Source organism: Mesoplodon densirostris, chromosome 14 (genome assembly GCF_025265405.1).
Source record: "Mesoplodon densirostris isolate mMesDen1 chromosome 14, mMesDen1 primary haplotype, whole genome shotgun sequence".
NCBI lineage: Eukaryota > Metazoa > Chordata > Mammalia > Artiodactyla > Ziphiidae > Mesoplodon > Mesoplodon densirostris.
Window position 1 is genome coordinate 21,508,696 of NC_082674.1, and position 19,758 is coordinate 21,528,453.

Here is a 19,758-nt window from a genome sequence, read left to right on the forward strand (position 1 = left end):
ACCATCTGGAGCCTCAGTTCAGTCTTCGCTTGTTTATTAAATATCAACTTTTCCCACCTAATGCGCTGAAGTTCATTTTCCCTTTTCTCAAGGCTAGGGTAGACTGTCCAGGAATTTACTGCATATTTAGCCTGGCTGGCTTGGAGCTACCCAGCCAAACCCAAAGATTACTGCCTGCTGCTTCCTTTTGCCCCTTCCTTCCCTAATACCAAGTCCCAGGCCAGTGCTTGCCCCAGCAAATGCCAGGAGCTCATGTGAAGAGCAACTGGCCACGAGGCTGTGAGGGGAGGAGAAGAAAACGACTGTTTCTGCAGGAAGGACAGCAGTGCCTCCAGGTTCTTGGGCATCTTCACATATTTCTGGAGAAAGGACAAGCTCAACTATGGAGCCTCTGGCAGGCAGAGGGAGGGAGACAGGTGGTGTGGCCTGGCCTTCAGACACCACTGTCCTGGGCGGATCCACAGATGACAAATGCAAGGTTCCCAGGGCTCAGTGTCGCACAGGGCCACAGCCAAGCTTTAACTGGAAAGGGCAGGCACTGCCCATTAGTCTCATCAGAGGCAACCTCAGCTGTGGACCCAGATGGAGTGAGCAGTGGTAGGCCGACACTGGTCTAGAAGGTGGCAGTGCCCAGGCCCCTGGCTCCCTGGGAGCAGGGAGGCTAAAGAAAAGCTGGAAAGGCCCTCTGGAGCAGCAGGATGGTCATAACGATAAGCCCGACACACATCATCAGCAGCAGCCATATAGGAACACTCCCTGCAAGGGGGGAAGGGAAGAAGTCAGGAGGCAAAGGAGCATCACAGCCCAGAGAACAGAACCATTCAAGAAGGGGGTAGATGGCTACAGATAAGCATCCCATTCTCCAGGAGGCAAGTTTTCGCTACAGCGAAAGCTGGGGTGGTTCCCCCACCGCACCCACCCCAGTGACTCACGTCGTGAGGGCAGCAGGTGTAGCTGGCAACGGCTATCAACAGCCACAGAAAACAGAGCAGTTTCCTGGGACCCAAGGAGCTCTGGACCACGACCCTTCTCAGGTAGAAAGGCCACATCCGTCACCACGATGCCATGGGCCTCCTTCACGTAGTACAGGCGCTGGGGACAGGAGGAAAACTAGTGAGGGAAGGCCCAACTGGGAACATTCCTTCTGGAAAACACGGCCTCTGCCCCCAGAAGACTTTCCCACTACAGGCTGGGCCAGACTCCTTCCTGCACACTCAGTGCAGAAGCAGGCCTAGAATCCCCACCCCAAAGAGCCCTCAGGGCTGTGCCCACCTCCACCCATTACCTGGAGAGAGAAAGCTATGTAGATGGCAACAGAGCCAGTGACCGTGCCCAGGCCTAGGAAGGTGCCCGATTCACTGCAACAAACAATAAAATGCTCACTGTCCTGGAGTCTGTGCAGCAACAGCAGTCCTCAGGGACTCAGGCAGCACGTCTCCCTGAGCTCCCCCTGGTCCCCCCCATACCCAGCCAAGCCACCACTGTCTCTCTCACACCTGACGCTAAGGCAGGAGATGACTTCATGGCCGCAGGACTTGGTCCGAAGGGGCAAGAACGTGGAGCCATCCCAGGCTGTGAGGTAGCAGGGCGGGGGCTGGCGCAGACGCTTGTGGGGAATCTGCACCGTGAAGAGCCGCAGCCCAGCAGGCTGGTCTGGAACCTGCCCAAACCTGGGGGCCGGGCGACAAGCTGTTCAGCTCCTGGGGCCTGCCCAACCCTCCTCCGAGGTGTGTGCCCTCCTGCACCCTGGCGAGGCCTAGGGTAACACCCGACAGGGCTCCGACCCTCCCCAGCTTCCCCCCAGCCTCCTCCCGCTCCCCCACATCTAGGCTGTGCCTCTTTCAGCCACCCTCTGGGGTCTTCACACCTGCAGGCCTGGTAGCGGTAAGGCGTGTTAGAAAAGGTGGGTCCGTTCTCTTGCCAGTGCAGCTGTGTCACCAGCTGATCCTTCTGCCACACGGAGGCCTTAAGGTCCCAGCCCACAGTTACCAACTAGTCAGGAATCAAGATTCCAAGGATGGACAGTTAGGGGATCCACTTACTGGGCAAGCAGCATAATCTCCTACTTTCTCCACCCTCTCAACTCCTCACCTTGCCATCAGGCCCCAAGGCCAGGTCCTCAATCTCCCCTTCGTGGGCTTTGAACTCCAGAACTTTCTCCAAGGTGGGTACCTGCAGCCAAACCACCACCACAGTTAGCCTAGGTACCCAGCAAGCGCGCAATGATACTCACCCCTCTTCTCTACTAATGGCCGCTCAGTGCAGGCTTCACTCACAAGTTCCCCAGAACCCATGTTCAGTTTCTCACAATTCTGGCCTTGCTGCTACTGACACTCATCCTCTAACCTCCCAAAACCACACCTTCCAGACACGAACGTGGCCATCCGTCCCTCCAGTGGCAAGCAGGGTATTATCATGGTTGAAGCATACAACTTTCTGCAGTGGATCAGGGCTGAAGTCTGTCTGCACCGCCTGCAAATTCTCTACGCTGAATTCTACCTCCTCCTGGTGGGTTTCAGCTCCAGACTTCTCTGCTGGGGCAGCCCCTTTCCTTTGTCGAAGTCCCTGCTCCTTGGAACCTGCAACACAAACAGCCTGCCAGGTTCCAGGTTTCTCAAGTAAGTAGTACTGGCCCCCTCTCTAGTGGTGAACATCGAGCTTCTCGCCTGCTACCATAACCCCACTTCCAGCCCCACTTCGTCAGAGACCAAGATGAGAGAGATCTTACTTATTTAACCCTCTTCCCAAAGCTACAGAGGGGGCTCTCACCTGCCTTCTCTGCCTTGTTTTTGCTCTTCTGCTGATGGGTCTGGAAGCGCAGGAGCTGACACTGGGCATCCTGCCCCGCAGCAAGGATGTTACCAGCCAGCGCCAAGTTCATGGTGGCCCGTGTCTCTGTGTCATGGGAGTGTAGTAAGGAGGCGCTAAGGCGCCCATTAATCTGCTCCAGTTGCAGAAAGTGCTGAGAGAGGGAACCAGGATGAGGTTCAGAGAGCACCTCAAGGGCAAACTTACATCCTATAGACTGATGCCCTACCCCTTTGCTAACTACACTTTCTAGTTTAAAAGACTTTTTGCAACCTTTTTTCTTTTTTGAGCCTCACGAATCTGTACAGCAAGCAAGGCTCTAGTTTGCAGAATATGATGACGCTCAGAAGAGTGAAGAAACCTAGCTTATATTTCACTCGCCGCTGCTATTAGGCTGGCAGACAAGTCTATGTGGCCTCACTGGGAAAAGCCAGGATAAGACCCCTGGTGCTAATCCTGAGGTCGAACTGAAGCGTTCCTGCCTAGGTAGCGCTGTGTGCAGTTTTCACTTTACCTTAGGAGCCTCTAAATTGACCGGTGAGTTCCCGACTGAAATTCGCGCCGGGACGCCCGGCATGCCGGGGTTCCCACCCGGGAGGGGCCGGGTCCGAAGCAGGGGTGCGGCCCGCCCCCAGACCCTCCCAGAATCGCCCTCAGCCCGTGGCGCGACCCGGCCCCAGGGGCGCTGTACTCACCACGCCGTTCTTTATGCCGGTCTTGGCGGCGCCTCCTCCGCCCGCAGCGATGAGCAGCCCAGCGCTGGGGTCGACCTGAAGCGCGTACAACGGGAACGGGGCCCGGTACAGCTCTGGCGCCCGGCGCCGACCCATCCCGCTCGCCCCGCGCTTCACTGTCTGCGCCGAGGCACCGGGGACATGCCGCGCCCGGCCTTCGACTGCTGCTCCGGTCGCTGTTGACCTTGGTCCGGTCGCCGCCGGGAGGACTCCAGACCGCTCTCACAGCCGCCGGGTTGCGGAAACTGTAACTACACACAAGGCTCCCTATCACTGCAGCGGGCCGCCGTACCCGGTCTCGGAGACGCTCAAGGCGCAGGCGCACCGAGCCCGCACTCCTCGCGCAGGCGCAGAGCCGCCAATACGCGTCAGCACTAGCAGGCCGCGGGCAGGCGGAGCCCCAGCTCCAGGAGGCCGTTCTCCGCCCGCTTGTGAAGGCAGCCTCCGCCATCTTTTTGCGGGGCGTTGGGGGCGCGCCGCGCCAGCTTCAAGGAAATGTCTTGTTCTGCAGGAGCGGGGTGGGTGGAGGCGGGGACGGTGTGTGCTAATAAAGGTTAAGGGAGGTTAATAAGTCTTTAATAAAGAATCCCGTGGGGGCTTCCCTGGTGGCGCAGTGGTTGAGAGTCCGCTTGCTAATGCAGGGCACACGGGTTCGGGTCCCGGTTTGGGAAGATCCCACATGCCGCGGAGCAGCTGGGCCCTTGAGCCATGGCCGCTGAGCCTGCGCGTCCGGAAAGAAGTCCATGGATTAAGACTATCCACACTTCAGGAGTGATACGCAGACTCGTCGAACGCAGCCTTTACGTTTACCCCAGAGACGAAGTGATTTATCCAAGGTCTGCCTCGCACCCCACCCTCCTGAGGGGGCCCTTGGATTTATGATCTCCAACGTGAGGACCCCGTGTTAGACTTGCCCTTCCCTGCAAGGAGACACGTCCTGCTGCTCCCCTGGCCTTACCAGCATGAGTCCTTTTAATCTAAGGTGCAGCCAGAGGAAGGGGCCCAGTGGCTTCATCTCTGGGGATGCCATTATCTGTCCCAACAAGTCGAATTAAATGGGTGAAGGGCGTGGCAGAGCCCTCTGCACATCTCAGGTGCTCAGGGCTTATGGGTCCCTTGCCCTCTTCAGATATATGGCACTCACTCTCCTTGGTCATTCTGTTTCCTTTGACTCTCCTCCACCCCTTGTTGGGTTCTGGTCACCCCGAAGGTACAGCCACCCACAGGATCTGCTCAGCAAGACACAAACACAAGTTTTGCAGGGTCAGGCTTTATTGGATACACTGAAGACTGAGTGGGGCCTCGGGTGCCCTTGGTCTTCTTCAGCCAAGAGAAAGCAGACTCCACAAGGGGCTCCCAGGGTTCAGGGCTGGAGAACACACCTGACCTCCAGCCAGCCAGCCCCTGAGATCTGGGGCCGGGCAGGGCTGGTGGGGTTCGGAGGAGGTGCTCCAGGGAGCCTCCGTGGCTCTGGCACTAGAGTGGTGACTTTCGGGGAATGGGCTCTGGAGAGGCAGGCCTCTTTGAGGCAGAGGAAGGTCTGGGCTTCAGGGAGGCAGTGGCCTGTTTTGGTGCCTGAGCCTGAGACCCTGAACAGCACGTGGAGTTTGGTGATTGAGGGCCTACAGACCTGAGGCTCCCGTTCTGGGAGGGGGTGCCTGGGCCTAGGTCCGCCTGGGCCTGAGCTGCTGGGGCTTGAGATGCCTGGGCTTGACACCCACGGGCCTGAGCAGCCTCTCCCCGAGGCCCTACTTCCTCCGGCCTTTTTTCTGGCAACAGATGCAAGGCCCTGGCCTGGCCCCGAGGCAGGCAGAGGCCAAAGCCAATGCCGATGCGCAGTGGTCCGGATTCCTGGCCCTGCACACGGGGCAGTAGTTGGGGGAAAGCAAGTAGCCTGGGTCCAGTCCTGTACCTGGGGATAGGGCAAGAGGGGCCGCGGGGCCGGAGACACACCAGACAGACAGGATACTCCACGACCGGGGCCTTGCCGGTTTTGCCTTGCCACAGGCGCTGCAAAAGCAGTAGCCGCAGGTCGTGGGCGATACGGCGGCGCCCCAGATGAACCACCAGGGCCTGGGCCAGGGCTCCTGGGTCCCTGAACTCTGCAGGGTCCCTCTCGCTTGCCACGCATCCCTCCTCCCCCACAGGGGACCCGGTGTTCCTGTACTGCTGTGATTGCCATGTCTGGCTGTTAGAGTGAACCCCACGAGAAGGTAGACTGGGTCTTGGGAAGGTGAGGGTGGAGCTAGGTAGGTCTTCAGGGTGGGAAGGAGTCTGGCAACGTGAGCTCAGGAGAGAGGAGTTCTGTGGCTGAGAGGCAGAAGAGGAGTGGGTGAGAGTAGGACATGGGTATAGCCAGTGGGAGGACGAGGAAGAACGTGGTGGGGAGAGAGAGAGGCAATTCTGATGAAAGAAAGAAGGGGAACTTGGGAGATAAGAGTAGGGATGTAGGACAAAGTCCGAATTTGAGTCAGAAGAGTAGACATGGGAGCCTGCAGAGTGGGACCATGGGGGAGGAGAGCAAGGTGGGCGGGTGGGACGGAGCGATGGTTGGGGAGGTTGAGGTCGTAGGTTGCAGGGAAGGGAGTCCACAATTTGTGAGGGGCCCCGAGGGGGGCGCCCAGGGGGTGCTGCGTTCTGTAGCAGCACTTGGTCCTTGTTTTGAGGCAACATTGCCTTGAATCCAGAGGAGAGTGGAGCGTCAAGCCCAGAGATCAGAGACCTGGCAGAGGCAGGATCAGTATCTCTGGGGCCAGAAGTGGCTGAGAAATCAAGGCCTTCTCTGCACAGAATGTGGCTCCAGCCTGGTGTTGGTAGGACTGTTGGTGGCAAGCCAAGGAGACACACAGCCCTGGAGCACCAGCTTCTCTGGGTGTTCAGACGGGAGCTTGGCTCTAAACTTGCCTTCTCACTTCTTTGCAGTGGGCCAGTGATGAGAGATGGAGGGGATGGAGAATCAGGACTGACTCTTGGGAGCTGAACGACAGCAGAAGTTATCTGGGTGGGCCAGGGAGGAAGACACAGCCCATAGGATCTGTAGAGAAAGAAACAGAGCCCAAGATATTGGGAGACTGGGTCCATTTCTGGCTCTGGCTTATGTACCATGCAGGCTGGTTCACCAAGGCCCTAAATCCATGTCACCTTTGGGGTCAGAAGAGCTGGCAAAAAGCTCCAGAGAAGGTAAGAGCTAAGGAGGAGAGGAGTAGGGAAGGAGGGTAGGATGGATAGGATGGAGTTAGAGGAGGGGGCTTGGGAGATGGGGACTGAGATGGGACTAGGAATTGAGGGTGTTCTGGCGCTGTGAGCTCTTACCAATGAGGGTTCCTCTGGGCTGTGTTTCTCAAGGCACTTCAGTGATGTGGGACCTGGGAGAGAGAGGAACAGAGTCAACAAATGGTGGGTACACCCCTCTCTGCCCCCAGCGTCTGTCACCCAAAACTCACTCTGACCAAGAGTTCCATCTGAGCCTTACCCTCAGTCCTCCTTCAGCCAGGCGGGGGTCTTCTGTTACCAGGTTTTTGTTCTCCTAAACCTGAATCAGAGATTCTGCAAGCATCCTGGTTTCCTGGCACTCTGGTTGCCCTAATCCCTGTCTTCCCTAATGCTGATGTCCTCTGGCTCAGTCTGGCCCCAGCCAAGATGGCTTTTCACGCTCAGTAGCAGCAGTAGCAGTGGGGCTAGCTGGTGAAAGCCTCTGGGAGGTGGGCACTTTGTCCCAGCAGCCCTTGGGATCTGGGAGCTGGGAGCCCCATTTCCTGGGGCAGTTGTCCCTGGCATCTAGTGCCTATGTCACAGAGGTTGGGGGCTGACATCATAGACTCTCCTCTTCAAGGCTCTAGGACCTTCTCTCAGAGATCATCCAAAGGCTGGCCCTTGATAAAACTGAAGCAAGCAAAATTCTTTGGGGCATTCAGTCTCTCCTTCAGGGCCTAGCCCCCACCTCTGCTGTCTGCCCATATACTTTACAGTTCCCACCACCTCCTCCATCCAGGCTTCTCCCCAACTGTACAGCCTATCTGGGCTGAACCCTCCCTTCAACTTACTGTTTCTTTGCTTTCTGAGCAGTGGTTCATGCTCCACACCTTTTCCCGCCTTGGGATAATGCTTATATATTTGCTTTTTTTTTTTAATCAGTTATGTTCTGTAATTTTTTAGCTTTACTGAGGTATAATTCACAACTAAAATTGTAATACCTTCAAAGTGTACATAGTGATGATTTGATACATTGTGAAAGGAATCCTCTTAACTGTTAATTAACACATCCTTCACCTCATGTACTTACATCTATATTTTGGGGGGGAGGTGAGGACATTTAAGTTTTACTCTCTTTGGATATGCTTATATGTTTTAATTTCTATTTTCTTAATCGCTTTGTTGAGATGTAATTCACATACCATACCATTCACCCATTTAAAGTGTGCGATTCACTGTTTTTCCAGTAGACTCGCAGGGTTGTGCAACCATCACTGCAGTCTAATTGTAGAACAGTTTTATGTCCCCCCAAAAGAAATCTCACACCCATAGTCACTCCTCATTCCTCCCTCCCCCCAGTCCCTGGAAACTATAAATCTACTTTCTGTTTCTATGGATTTGCATATTTCAGACATTTCATATGAGTGGAATCATACAGTATGTGACCTTTTGTGTCTGACATCTTTCACTTAACGTTATGCTTTCAAGGTTCCTTCATGTTATAGCACGTATTGTTACTTTATTCCTTTTTTTTTTTTCTTCCCTGATCTGGGCTCAAACCCGTGTCCCCTGCATCAGCAGGCAGATTCTTAACCACCGCACCACCAGGAAAGTCCCACTATCACTATTTCTGGTTAACAGTACTGGAAGCACTAGTCGATCCTCTAAGGAATGATAAAAAAACAAGTATAAAGATTGGAAAGGAAGAGATAAAGTTGTCATTATTTTATCTGCTTAGAAAAACCAATGGAATCAACAGAGTATTAAGACCAATAAGAAAGCTCAGCACGGGCTTCCCTGGTGGCGCAGTGGTTGAGAGTCCGCCTGCCGATGCAGGGGACACGGGTTCGTGCCCCGGTCTGGGAAAGATCCCACATGCCGCGGAGTGGCTGGGCCCATGAGCCATGGCCTCTGAGCCTGCACATCCGGAACCTGTGCTCCACAACGGGAGAGGCCACAACAGTGAGAGGCCCGCGTACCGCAAAAACAACAACAACAAAAAAAAACAAAAAAAAGAAAGCTCAGCAAGGTTGCTGGATTCAGGATAAACTTTTAAAATGTAATAATATTTCTGTATAGCAGCCATAATCAGCTAGAAAATAGAATAAGAGCATTCTCAAGAGCAACAAAAACTATGAACTACTTAGTTGAACAAAACTATTTCACTTAAGCAAGAATACACAGATTATCATACTAAGTGAAGTAAGTCAGACAGAGAAAAACATCACATGATATCACTTATATGTGGAATCTAAAAAATGATACAAATGAACTTATTTACAAAACAGAAATTGATTCACAGACATAGAAAACAATCTTATGTACCAGAGCAGAAAAATGAGGGAGAGATAAATTAGGAGTTTGGGAATAACAGACATACACTGCTATATGTAAAATAGATTAACAACAAGGACCTACTGTATAGCACAGGGAACTATATTCAATATCTTGTAATAACTTATAATGGAAAAGAATCTGAAAAAGAATAGATATATACATAATATGTATAACTGAATCACTTTGCTGTACAACCCAAACTAACACAACATTGTAACTCAACAATGAATCAATTGTTATTGAATCAATACATCAAAAAAATTAAAGAATAAAAGAATACACAGACATTTGTGGAGTAAACTACAAAATTAATCAAGGATATAGAAGATGTTTGAAATAAAATGAGAGATATTTCATGTTTTTGGAAGGATTGACTTCAAAGTATAAAGATGGCAATCCTCCCCAAATTAACCCATGGATTCAATGAAATCCCAATCAGAATTTCAGCTGAATTTTTTAGAAACTCAGCAGACTTTCTCTAAAATCTGTATAGAAAAATAAGGGTCCAGAAATAACTAAGTCAACCTTGGAAAAAATAAGCATTAAGAGAGGAGTTTTATCTCACCAAGTATTAAGACATGCTACAAAGTCATAATAATAAAGCAGTGTGATGTTGGCTCAAACACAGACAAAAAGATCAGTAGAATAGAGCAGAGAGCTCAGAAATTGACCTATATATAAATACGGGAACTAAGTATGTGGTGAAGTGGGAGCTGCAACAAAACAGGGCGAGGAGGCACTTTTTCATAGATGATGTTGGGGAAACAGTCTCCCAATATGGAGAAAACAAAACAGAATCTCTACCAAGCTCCATACACAAAGGATGCTCGAATTCATCAGTTGTCAGATAAGAACAATTTAAACCAGCCCTTATAAATAAGATGGCCCTTTATAGCTTTTCAACCGTAAAACTAGGAATCTGGTTAATACTAGGTAGTGGTGAAGATATGGGGCTCTAGGGCACATGCAGTGCTGCTGGACGTGCAGACACTGTGGCCATTCTGGATGGCACTCTGGGAGTACCCAGCATTCTGCTCCTGGACATGTGTTTTTAAAAATCTGACATGAATCCATAAGGAGATATGCGATGGTATTCATGACAGCATTGTTTGGGGCGATAAGGAATTGGAGACAATCTGGATGTCCATCCCTGGGGCTCTGGGTGGTCAAAATGTGATGGGTGCACACTGTGGAGTATCCTGCAGCAAATTAGAAGCAAAGGACTTAAAAACATAGGATGGAATGGAAGAAGTAACAATGTGATCTGAGACATAAGTAGTATTGTATTATATATTTGCAATATAAATGCATTATCATTTTAATGATTTTTAAATCCATTCATGCAACAATGCACATGGTTCAACGACATGCATTGCATTAGTTATCTATGGCTGCTTACCAGATTACCCCCAAACTTAAACAGCAATCAGCATGTATTATCTCACATGGCTTCTGTGGGTCAGGAATTCTACAGGTTAGAGCAGCTTAGCTGGGTGACTCTGGCTCAGGGCCTCTCATGGGTTGCACGCAAACTGTTGGTCAGGACTGCAGTCTTCTAAAGGCTGAACTGGTGCTGGAAGGTCCTTTTTTTTTTTTTTTTTTTTTTTGTGTGTGGTACGCGGGCCTCTCACTGTTGTGGCCTCTCCCGTTGCAGAGCACAGGCTCCGGACACACAGGCTCAGCGGCCATGGCTCACGGGCCCAGCCACTCTGCGGCATGCGGAATCTTCCTGGACCGGGGCACGAACCCGTGTCCCCTGCATCGGCAGGCGGACTCTCAACCACTGCGCCACCAGGGAAGCCCTGGAAGGTCCATTTTTGAGGTGGTACACATACACACATGGTTGCTAGTTAGTGCTGGTGTGGTTGATAAGCTTGAGTTCCTCACCACTTGGGCCTCTCCTCAGGGCTACTTGAGTATCTTCAACGATTTAACAGCTGGCTTCCCCCAGAGGGAGAGATCCCAGAGAGAGCAAGGAGGAAGCTGCAGTGTCTTTTATAACCTAGTTTCTCAAGTAACGCACTGACACTTCCGCCACATGCTACCTGTTAGAAGCAAGTCCCTAGGTCCAGCCCACACTCACGGGGAGGAGGATTATGCTCCACCTTTTTTTTTTTTTTAATTTTTATTGGGGTATAATTGCTTTACAATGGCGTTAGTTTCTGCTTTATAACAAAGTGAATCAGCTATACATATACATATATCCCTGTATCCCCTCCCTCTTGCGTTTCCCTCACATCCTCCCTATCCCACCCATCAAGGTGGTCACAAAGCACCGAGCTGATCTCCCTGTGCTATGCAGCTGCTTCCCACTAGCTATCTATTTTACATTTGGTAGTGTATATGTCTATGCCACTCTCTCAGTTCATCCCAGCTTACCCTTCCCCTTCCCCGTGTCCTCAAATCCATTCTCTACATCTGCGTCTTTGGTCCTGTCCTGCCCCTAGTTTCTTCATGCCCCTAGGTTCTTCAGAACCATTTTTTTTCTTTTTTCTATTTTTTTAGATTCCATATATATGTGTTAGCATACTGTATTTGTTTTTCTCTTTCTGACTTACTTCATTCTGCATGACAGACTCTAGGTCCATCCACCTCACTACAAATAACTCAATTTCGTTTCTTTTTATGGCTGAGTAATATGCCATTGTATATATGTGCCACATCTTTATCCATTCATCTGCTGATGGACACTTAGGTTGCTTCCATGTCCGGGCTATTGTAAATAGAGCTGCAATGAACATTGTGGTACATGACTCTTTTTGAATTATGGTTTTCTCCGGGTATATGCCCAGTAGTGGGATTGCTGAGTCATATGGTAGTTCTATTTTTAGTTTTTTAATGAACCTCCATACTGTTCTCCATAGTGGCTGTATCAATTTACATTCCCACCAACAGTGCAACAGTGTTCCCTTTTCTCCACACCCTCTCCAGCATTTATTGTTTGCAAATTTTTTGATGATGGCCATTCTGACTGGTGTGAGGTGATACCTCATTGTAATTTTGATTTACATTTCTCTAATGATTAGTGATGTTGAGCATCCCTTCATGTGTTTGTTGGCAATCTGTATATCTTCTTTGGAGAAATGTCTATTTAGGTCTTCTGCCCATTTTTGGATTGGGTTGTTTGTTTTTTTGATATTGAGCTGAATGAGCTGCTTGTAAGTTTTGGAGATTAATTCTTTGTCAGTTGCTTCATTTGCAAATATTTTCTCCCATTCTGAGTATTATCTTTTCATCTTGTTTATGGTTTCCTTTGCTGTGCAAAAGCTTTTAAGTTTCATTAGGTCCCATTTGTTTATTTTTGTTTTTATTTCCATTTCTCTAGGAGGTGGATCAAAAAGGATCTTGCTATGATTTATGTCATAGAGTGTTCTGCCTATGTTTTCCTCTAAGAGTTTTATAGTGTCTGGCCTCACATTTAGGTCTTTAATCCATTTTGAGTTTATTTTTGTGTATGGTATTAGGGAGTGTTCTAATTTCATTCTTTTACATGTAGCTGTCCAGTTTTCCCAGCACCACTTATTGAAGAGGCTGTCTTTTTCTCCATTGTATATTCTTGCCTCCTTACCAAAAATAAGGTGACCATATGTGTGTGGGTTTATCTCTGGGCTTTCTATCCTGTTCATTGGTCTATAATTATGTTTTTGTGCCAGTACCATACTGTCTTGATTACTGTAGCTTTGTAGTATAGTCTGAAGTCTGGGAGCCTGATTCCTCTGCTCCGTTTTTTCCCTCAAGATTGCTTTGGCTATTCGGGGTCTTTTGTGTTTCCATACAAATTGTGAAATTTTTTGTTCTACTTCTGTGAAAAATGCCATTAGTAGTCTGATAGAGATTGCACTGAATCTAGATTGCTTTGGGTAGCATAGTCATTTTCACAATGTTGATTCTTCCAATCCAAGAGTATGGTATATCTCTCCATCTGTTTGTATCATCTTTAATTTCTTTCATCTGTGTATAGTTTTCTGCATACAGGTCTTTTGTCTCCTTAGGCAGGTTCATTCCTAGGTATTTTATTCTTTTTGTTGCAATGGTAAATGGGAGTGTTTCCTTAATTTCTCTTTCAGATTTTTCATCATTAGTGTATAGGAATGCAAGAGATTTCTGTGCATTAATTTTGTATCCTGCTACTTTACCAAATTCATTGATTAGCTCTAGTAGTTTTCTGGTAGTATCTTTAGGATTCTCTATGTAGAGTATCATGTCATCTGCAAACAATGACAGCTTTACTACTTCTTTTCCGATTTGGATTCCTTTTATTTCTTTTACTTCTTTGATTGCTGTGGCTAAAACTTCCAAAACCATGTTGAATAATATTGGTGAGAGTGGACAACCTTGTCTTGTTCCTTATCTTAGAGGAAATGGTTTCAGTTTTTCAACATTGAGAACGATGTTGGCTGTGGGTTTGTCATATATGGCCTTTATTGTATTGAGGTAAGTTCCCTCTGTGCCTTTCTGGAGGGTTTTTATCATAAATGGGTGTTGAATTTTGTCAAAAGCTTTTTCCACATCTATTGAGATGATTATATGGTTTTTCTCCTTCAGTGTGTTAATATGGTTTATCACATTGATTGATTTGCGTATATTGAAGAATCCTTGCATTCCTGGGATAAACCCCACTTGATCATGGTCTATGATCCTTTTAATGTGCTGTTGGATTCTGTTTGTTAGTATTTTGTTGAGGATTTTTGCATCTATGTTCATCAGTGATATTGGCCTGTAGTTTTCTTTCTTTGTGACATCTTTGTCTGGTTTTGGTATCAGGGTGATGGTGGCCTCGTAGAATGAGTTTGGGAGTGTTCCTCCCTCTGCTATATCTTGGAAGAGTTTGAGAAGGATAGATGTTAGCTCTTCTCTAAATGTTTGATAGAATTTGCCTGCGAAGCCATCTGGTATGCTCCACCTTTTGAAGGGAGGAGTGTCAAAGAATTTGTGTACATAGTTTAAAACCACCACAAAAAGTATACATTAAACCAAAGAATATACATTAAACAGTTTGGAATGGTTGCCTATGATAGGGAATAGGATAAAAGGGAACAGATGGAAGGGAAGGAGGGAGAGAGGTAGGCTAACAAGAGGCCCTGCGTGGACCAAAAATGACAGTGTGCACCAAATTCTCTGCATCTGGAGTTAAAAAAAAAAAAAAGTAACTCAGTGTTCATCTTTTCAGTCTCCTTTCTATATATTCACATAAGCACAAAAACCTTTATACTTTTTTTTTTTTTTTTTTTTTTGGCCACGCCATGAGGCATGTGCGATTTTAGTTCCCCAGCCAGGGATCAAACCTGTGCCCTTGCAGTCAATGGCAGAGTCCTAAACTGGAAGGGAGGACTGGCAGAAGGGAGTCCACCAGGGAAGTCCCTAAACCTTTATACTTATAGTTTTGTTTTTTGGTGTCTTCTTTTAAAATCCTGGCTGGGATCTTATTAGACCTAATGATCTACAACTAGGTTTTTTCACTTCACTGTGCATCTTGGTGAGTTTTCCATGTCACTATACAGATGTCTGCTTCTTCTTATTACTGCATATCATTCCACAGAATGGATATAGCAAAATCTATTGAATCACTTCCTTATCGATGGACATGCAAGTGAATTTGACCTCTCTTCTGTTTTCCTTTCTCTCTGGTTGGCTGCATGTCTGTCTCTGTACAGCCACCTTTGTTCCTCTGTTCTCTCTGCACTTTCTCTTTACTTATTTTGTCTCCTCTGGAGTTCAAGATTGGGGGATAAGGGACGTGCAATGACACTGCTGCAGGCAGGGGTGGTAACCTTAGGGCAGGCAGGGCCGACTGTGGCAGGCTTGCTATTCCTTCGGCCTGCCTCCTCCTAACTAGCTGAATGGAGGATCTCATGCAGCTCAGCAAACATCCTGATCCTTGCCTTCAAAGACCTCGCACCTAGCAGGGGAACAGACATGTGAGTAACCCACCCAAGGCAGAATGGTGTAGGGTGAGGAGAAGCCTTGCAAGTCTCACTGACTGCCTGGGCTTTCGTCCACCAACATCACTTACTAGATGTTTGGCACTGGGCAAGTTATTTCACCTCCTGATACCTCAGTGTTCCCATCTGTAAAATGATGATGTAAGAGTCTTTTTTTCTTAAGATGTTGACCTGAGAAATAAGATAATACATGTAAAGTACTTAGCACAGCGCTTGGCATGTACTGATCTAGAACACTGAACTGTTAGGAAGCTAGCCAGGGTGTGGTTGTGCATAGAATGGGGTACCAATAAAACAGGAAGACGTGGGCTCTGGGTTCTGTGGGGTTGGAAGAAATCCTCACAAATCCTTTGGACATAACCCAAAGGCTGGGCAGCTTTTCCCAGGGTACAGCTGGAGGGAGGTATTCCAGGGGGCTGAAAAGGTAAAAGTAAAAGCACTGAGGTGGACATAAGAGGCAAGTTTGGGGTATGGGGAGTAGCGCCCTCTGGCTGGAAGGTCATTCTCACTGGCAAGGGGAGGAAAAGTCCTTTCAGGGAGGTGCACAGCCAGGCTTCTGGCACAGAGAAAGGAGTTCAGGGCCCTTCCATGGACTTAAGCCCCAAAGCCGAAGCTGCAGGTCTATCCCAGGACCACAGTCAGGGTCAGGCAGGGATCCGGGAAGGGAGCTCCCTTCCCACCGTCCTCCTGCCCTCTACAGCAGGGGCCTCCTCCCAGGGCCTGGCCACTCCCCGCATCCAGCACCCCCGCCTTCAGCTGGTTGGGAGGCAGTCAGGAGGCTTTTCGCGGGGGCTGTGCCGGGTGGGCGGTTTTCCCAGAGCAAGGAGCGGAGCAGGACTGAGTTGGCGCTCGCTTCCTCAGATATAGACGTCGCTGGCTGAATGACCAGCCTGCCCCGCTAGCGTGAGCCCAGGGGCTTCCTCAGGCCCTGTGTTCCGGTCCTGGGGGCTGCAGCATCATACCTCAGGGGTGTGGCATGTCACAGAGAGAGGCCAGAGGGGCACTGGCCATGCCAGGAGTAGGGAAGAGCCCGGCCAAGGCCACACCGAGGTCGCTGGCAGGCACTGACAGGAAAAGGAGCCGCCTGAGCAGGACAGGGCAGGACCTGTGGGAAGAGACCAGCTGGAGCAACCAAAGATGGAGCAGAACTGCCCCAAGCCCTCGAGGGGCCAGCGCCAGGAGGCTGGTTCGTGGCCGGGTAAGAAAGCCGCGACCTGAAGAGGTAGCTGGGAGAGGCAGGCATGGGAGGGGCTGCGACGTCACCTGTGATGGCAGAGCCTCACTCACGGCTACTGTCCTGCCCGAGAGAGGGGACATTGGCCAACTTCCGCTCCAAGGCTCCATGCTTGGGTGGTTGGGGAAGTCAGAGCCGGTCTTAACCAGAGCGTGGCTCAGAGAGCTGGCCCAACTCACTTCTCTCAAGGAAACTGAGGCCCGGAGAAGTGATATGTTTCCCAAGGTCCCAGAGCAGCAGTCAGCGACAGGGTCAGCACGCTTTGGTGTCCTTTCCTCTTTACCACAGTTGCCTCTACATCTCAGGACCCGGCTGGGCCTAGGGTCAGCCCTACAGAGCAGGGCAGGGCTGTGTGCTCCCTGTGGCCCCAGGGCATCCTGATAAGCAGGATTCAGACTTAGGTGTGGATGCAGCAAGGGCCAGGGGGAGGCACAGTGGAGGGTGGGAAAGAGTACAGGACTCTCAGTTCTGAGCCCAGATGAGGTCTTGTCTCCATGTCCTCTGCCGTAAAGCAGGGCCGGGCTGAGAGCAGACCAAGAGGGTACGAGGCCCTTGGGTCTCTGTCGTTTGGCATGCTACTACTCTGGCAGGAGGCCTTGCCCTAGGATGCTCTTAGCAATGGGGCAATGGGCGTCCGGTCAGCCCCACTCACCTGGGGTCCTCTGCAGAGTGAGGCCAGTCCTGAGAACGCCGCTCGGGAGCGGAGCCGGGTGAGGACCCTGCGCCAGGCCTTCCTGGCCCTGCAGGCCGCTCTACCTGCCGTGCCGCCCAACACCAAGCTTTCCAAGTTGGATGTGCTGGTGCTGGCCACCAGCTACATAGCCCACCTCACCCGCACACTTGGCCACGAGATGCCTGGCCCCGCCTGGCCACCCTTCCTGCGTGGACTCCGCTACTTGCACCCTCTCAAGGTAGGTCACGGGCCCGGGGCCTCGGGGAAGGGGGTTTGGGATAGGGGATACTGGACTCAGTCCCCCTGCCCTCGGCAGAGCTGACGCTGGGGCCGGCTGCTTCCTGCTCTCTCATGGGGAGAAGAGCTGAGGCTGGCTCTTGGGACTGGAATGACAATATTTCTCATGGGATGCAGTGGGAGTGATGATTGGAAATGACTTCATGAGACTATGGTTCCTCCAAGGGGAGGGAAATTCTTAGAGGCCCCAAGACTCCGGGGGACTTAGTGGTAGAAGAGAAAAGGGGGTAGTTTCCAGGGCTGGGGCCTGGGAAAGAAACCACACCTAGGAGATTCCTAGATTCCAAGGGACACTATGCCACTGTACAGTGCCTTGGTGTCCTTCGGACTTTTGTCTCAGAAGGGATCCCCCTTTGGAGAACAAAGCTCTAAGAAAGCATCACTCTAGAAGTAACCAAGCTGGGTGGGGGAGTGGCAGGGGCTGGGAAAGGGGGAAGGAGGGCTTCCTGCAGGCATCACTTACCAGACTGTCACCTACCTTTCCTGAGCCTCAGTTTTATTATACGGAAAGGGAAGATAACATGAGTCTGACTTTGCTTCCCGGGTGTGAAATGAGATCATGAAGGAAAAGTATGATTAACAATAATCATCATCGCAATAACAGCTAACATTATCTGGGGGCTAAAGTTATGCCCAGAGCTAGACTAAACGCTTTAGTGTATTTTTATCTTTTAATCCGCACAAGAACCAAATGAGGATTAAAAAAAAGAAAATTAAAAAAAAAAAAGAAAAAGAACCAAATGAAGATTACTTTACAGATGAGGAAACTGAAGCTTAGGTAGGTTAAGTGGCTGAATGCAGTTCAGGCCCCGGGCTCATAGCCACTAAGCAGGCCCCGGGGGTGGGTGGAGCACACTGTAAGTTGCTGACTGCGAGTGTAGCTGTTCTAAAGGGTCGTCTTTGCCCTCTGAGGACAGCAACTTTATTTCTATGGAGGATACTTTTCACCAGCTCTCTTCCTTAAACATCATAGTTCTGAAATGTCTTGAAACTTAAGATATTTTTCTTTCATATAAATACAACTAAAATGCAAGAATTTGAGACTAAAAGGGGAAACTCTGAAATGCCAATGTCGGCACCTGGTGCAGTGTCCCCGGGCGGCACAGTTGCTTACTTAGATGTAAGATGGCGGCCAAGGTGAGACCCTTGCAGGAAGCAGGTGATGCATAAATATGTTGAAGAATGTATAAATGAGAGCCCAGCTAGGTCTAGCACTCTGGCAGCTGGGTCGGGTGGGTCAGCTAGCCAGCAGCAGTGGCCCTCAGCCCCCAAGTGGGGGGCTGTCAAGAGGAGGGCAGACCTCAGAGCCAAGTCAACCTGGCCTTTTCTGGGACTGGCCACGCTCCTGCTGGAAGGATGGACAATCCTGGGAGGTCCCTGCGTAGGGGGAGTGGGCAGCACTGATATCTGGGGCCACAGGCACTTGGGCCCGGCCGGGACTGGGCAAGAGAAAGGGTCGGGACTGTTCAGTGCCAGGAAGAGCCTGTCCTTGCCCCTCGCTGCTGCCTTCCCCATGCCCAGGCCCTGGCTGCAGCCAGCTCTGCCGCCCACCTCGCTCCCCACCATCCGGGGCTCCTCTTGGGGCCCTTGCTTTTCTCAGATGGCTCCTCCTGTGCCCCTCAGCCAGGCTCAGGTGGTCAGGAGAATGTGTGAGGCCATGAGTGGTGGGGAGCCTGGGACCGCTGTCATCGGAGCAGTTATGGGGACGGGTCTCGGGGAGGGAGGCTAGGGAAGGCCCGGTCTGGGCTGCCGAGGACCACGAGGGCTGGGCTAGTGAGCACGACCCCCATCCCCTCCCCATGTCTTGCAGAAGTGGCCGATGCGATCGCGTCTCTACGCCGGAGGCCTGGGGTGCTCTGGCCTTGACTCCACCACAGCCGTCACCTTGGGCCAAAGAACAAAGGAGGCAGAGACCGGGCCCCAAGTCTCTGGAGAGGCAGATGCTCTTCGTCCCACCAGGCCGCTCTCACCGGCACCTGGTGACAAGTGATCATCACAGTCGCCCTTTTCTCCTGGACTATGACTCAAGCTTAGGGACCTGGATTCTCTGCCAGGCCCTGCCTGTCTTCATTCTGCCTCTCACCCATCGATCTGATTCAGGCTCCACTCCCAGGTTCCAGCATACAGACCAGGCAGAGCAGTGGGCACCTCTGTGACAGAGAGTACTCAGGAGGACCAGGGAGCAGATCCTCATCTTGTCACCCACGGGTGATGCCCCAGTGGCTCCCTTGTGGCAGTTACAGGGAAGTGGGCAAGGAAAGGGTCTGACTGAGTTGGAAGTTGAGTTAGGGCACTGCCCCTTGCTTTTCTCCCCTAAGGTGCCCACAAACCCTCTGGAGATTGCAAGAAGACAGACACTGCTGCACATGTACAGAGGTAGCGGCTGAGGCTGGCAGCAGCTGCAGGTGCTGATGGGAAAGCCAGGGGCCAGACAGGCTCTCAGCAGCTGTGAGTGTGAACAGAGCTGGGCCGGGGTCACATAGGTAGAGAGGAAACTGAAGAAGGGAACATACTTTGTTATTGCACTGCAAGATGCTTACC

At 50.6% G+C, this 19,758-nt stretch overlaps 3 protein-coding genes across 3 annotated transcripts; 1 reads left to right on the forward strand and 2 right to left on the reverse strand.

Annotated features, from left to right (window-relative positions):
• Positions 1–12: 12 nt before the first annotated feature.
• On the reverse strand, positions 13–3,725 carry PREB (prolactin regulatory element binding). The gene is made up of 9 exons (XM_060117066.1): positions 3,504–3,725; positions 2,770–2,962; positions 2,362–2,579; positions 2,092–2,172; positions 1,868–1,992; positions 1,497–1,670; positions 1,286–1,358; positions 933–1,092; positions 13–756 (listed from the first exon to the last, which is right to left on the reverse strand). Exons 1-9 carry the CDS (start codon positions 3,636–3,638, stop codon positions 662–664), a joined length of 1,254 nt encoding a protein of 417 aa, XP_059973049.1. The 5' UTR covers positions 3,639–3,725; the 3' UTR covers positions 13–661.
• A 1,293-nt stretch (positions 3,726–5,018) lies between these two features.
• On the reverse strand, positions 5,019–6,215 carry PRR30 (proline rich 30). The gene has a single exon (XM_060116927.1). The coding sequence runs from the start codon at positions 6,213–6,215 to the stop codon at positions 5,019–5,021; it is 1,197 nt and encodes a 398-aa protein (XP_059972910.1).
• A 9,774-nt stretch (positions 6,216–15,989) lies between these two features.
• Positions 15,990–19,207, forward strand: TCF23 (transcription factor 23). Its single transcript, XM_060117972.1, has 3 exons — positions 15,990–16,211; positions 16,916–17,158; positions 19,028–19,207. Exons 1-3 carry the CDS (start codon positions 15,990–15,992, stop codon positions 19,205–19,207), a joined length of 645 nt encoding a protein of 214 aa, XP_059973955.1.
• The last annotated feature ends 551 nt before the right edge of the window (positions 19,208–19,758 follow it).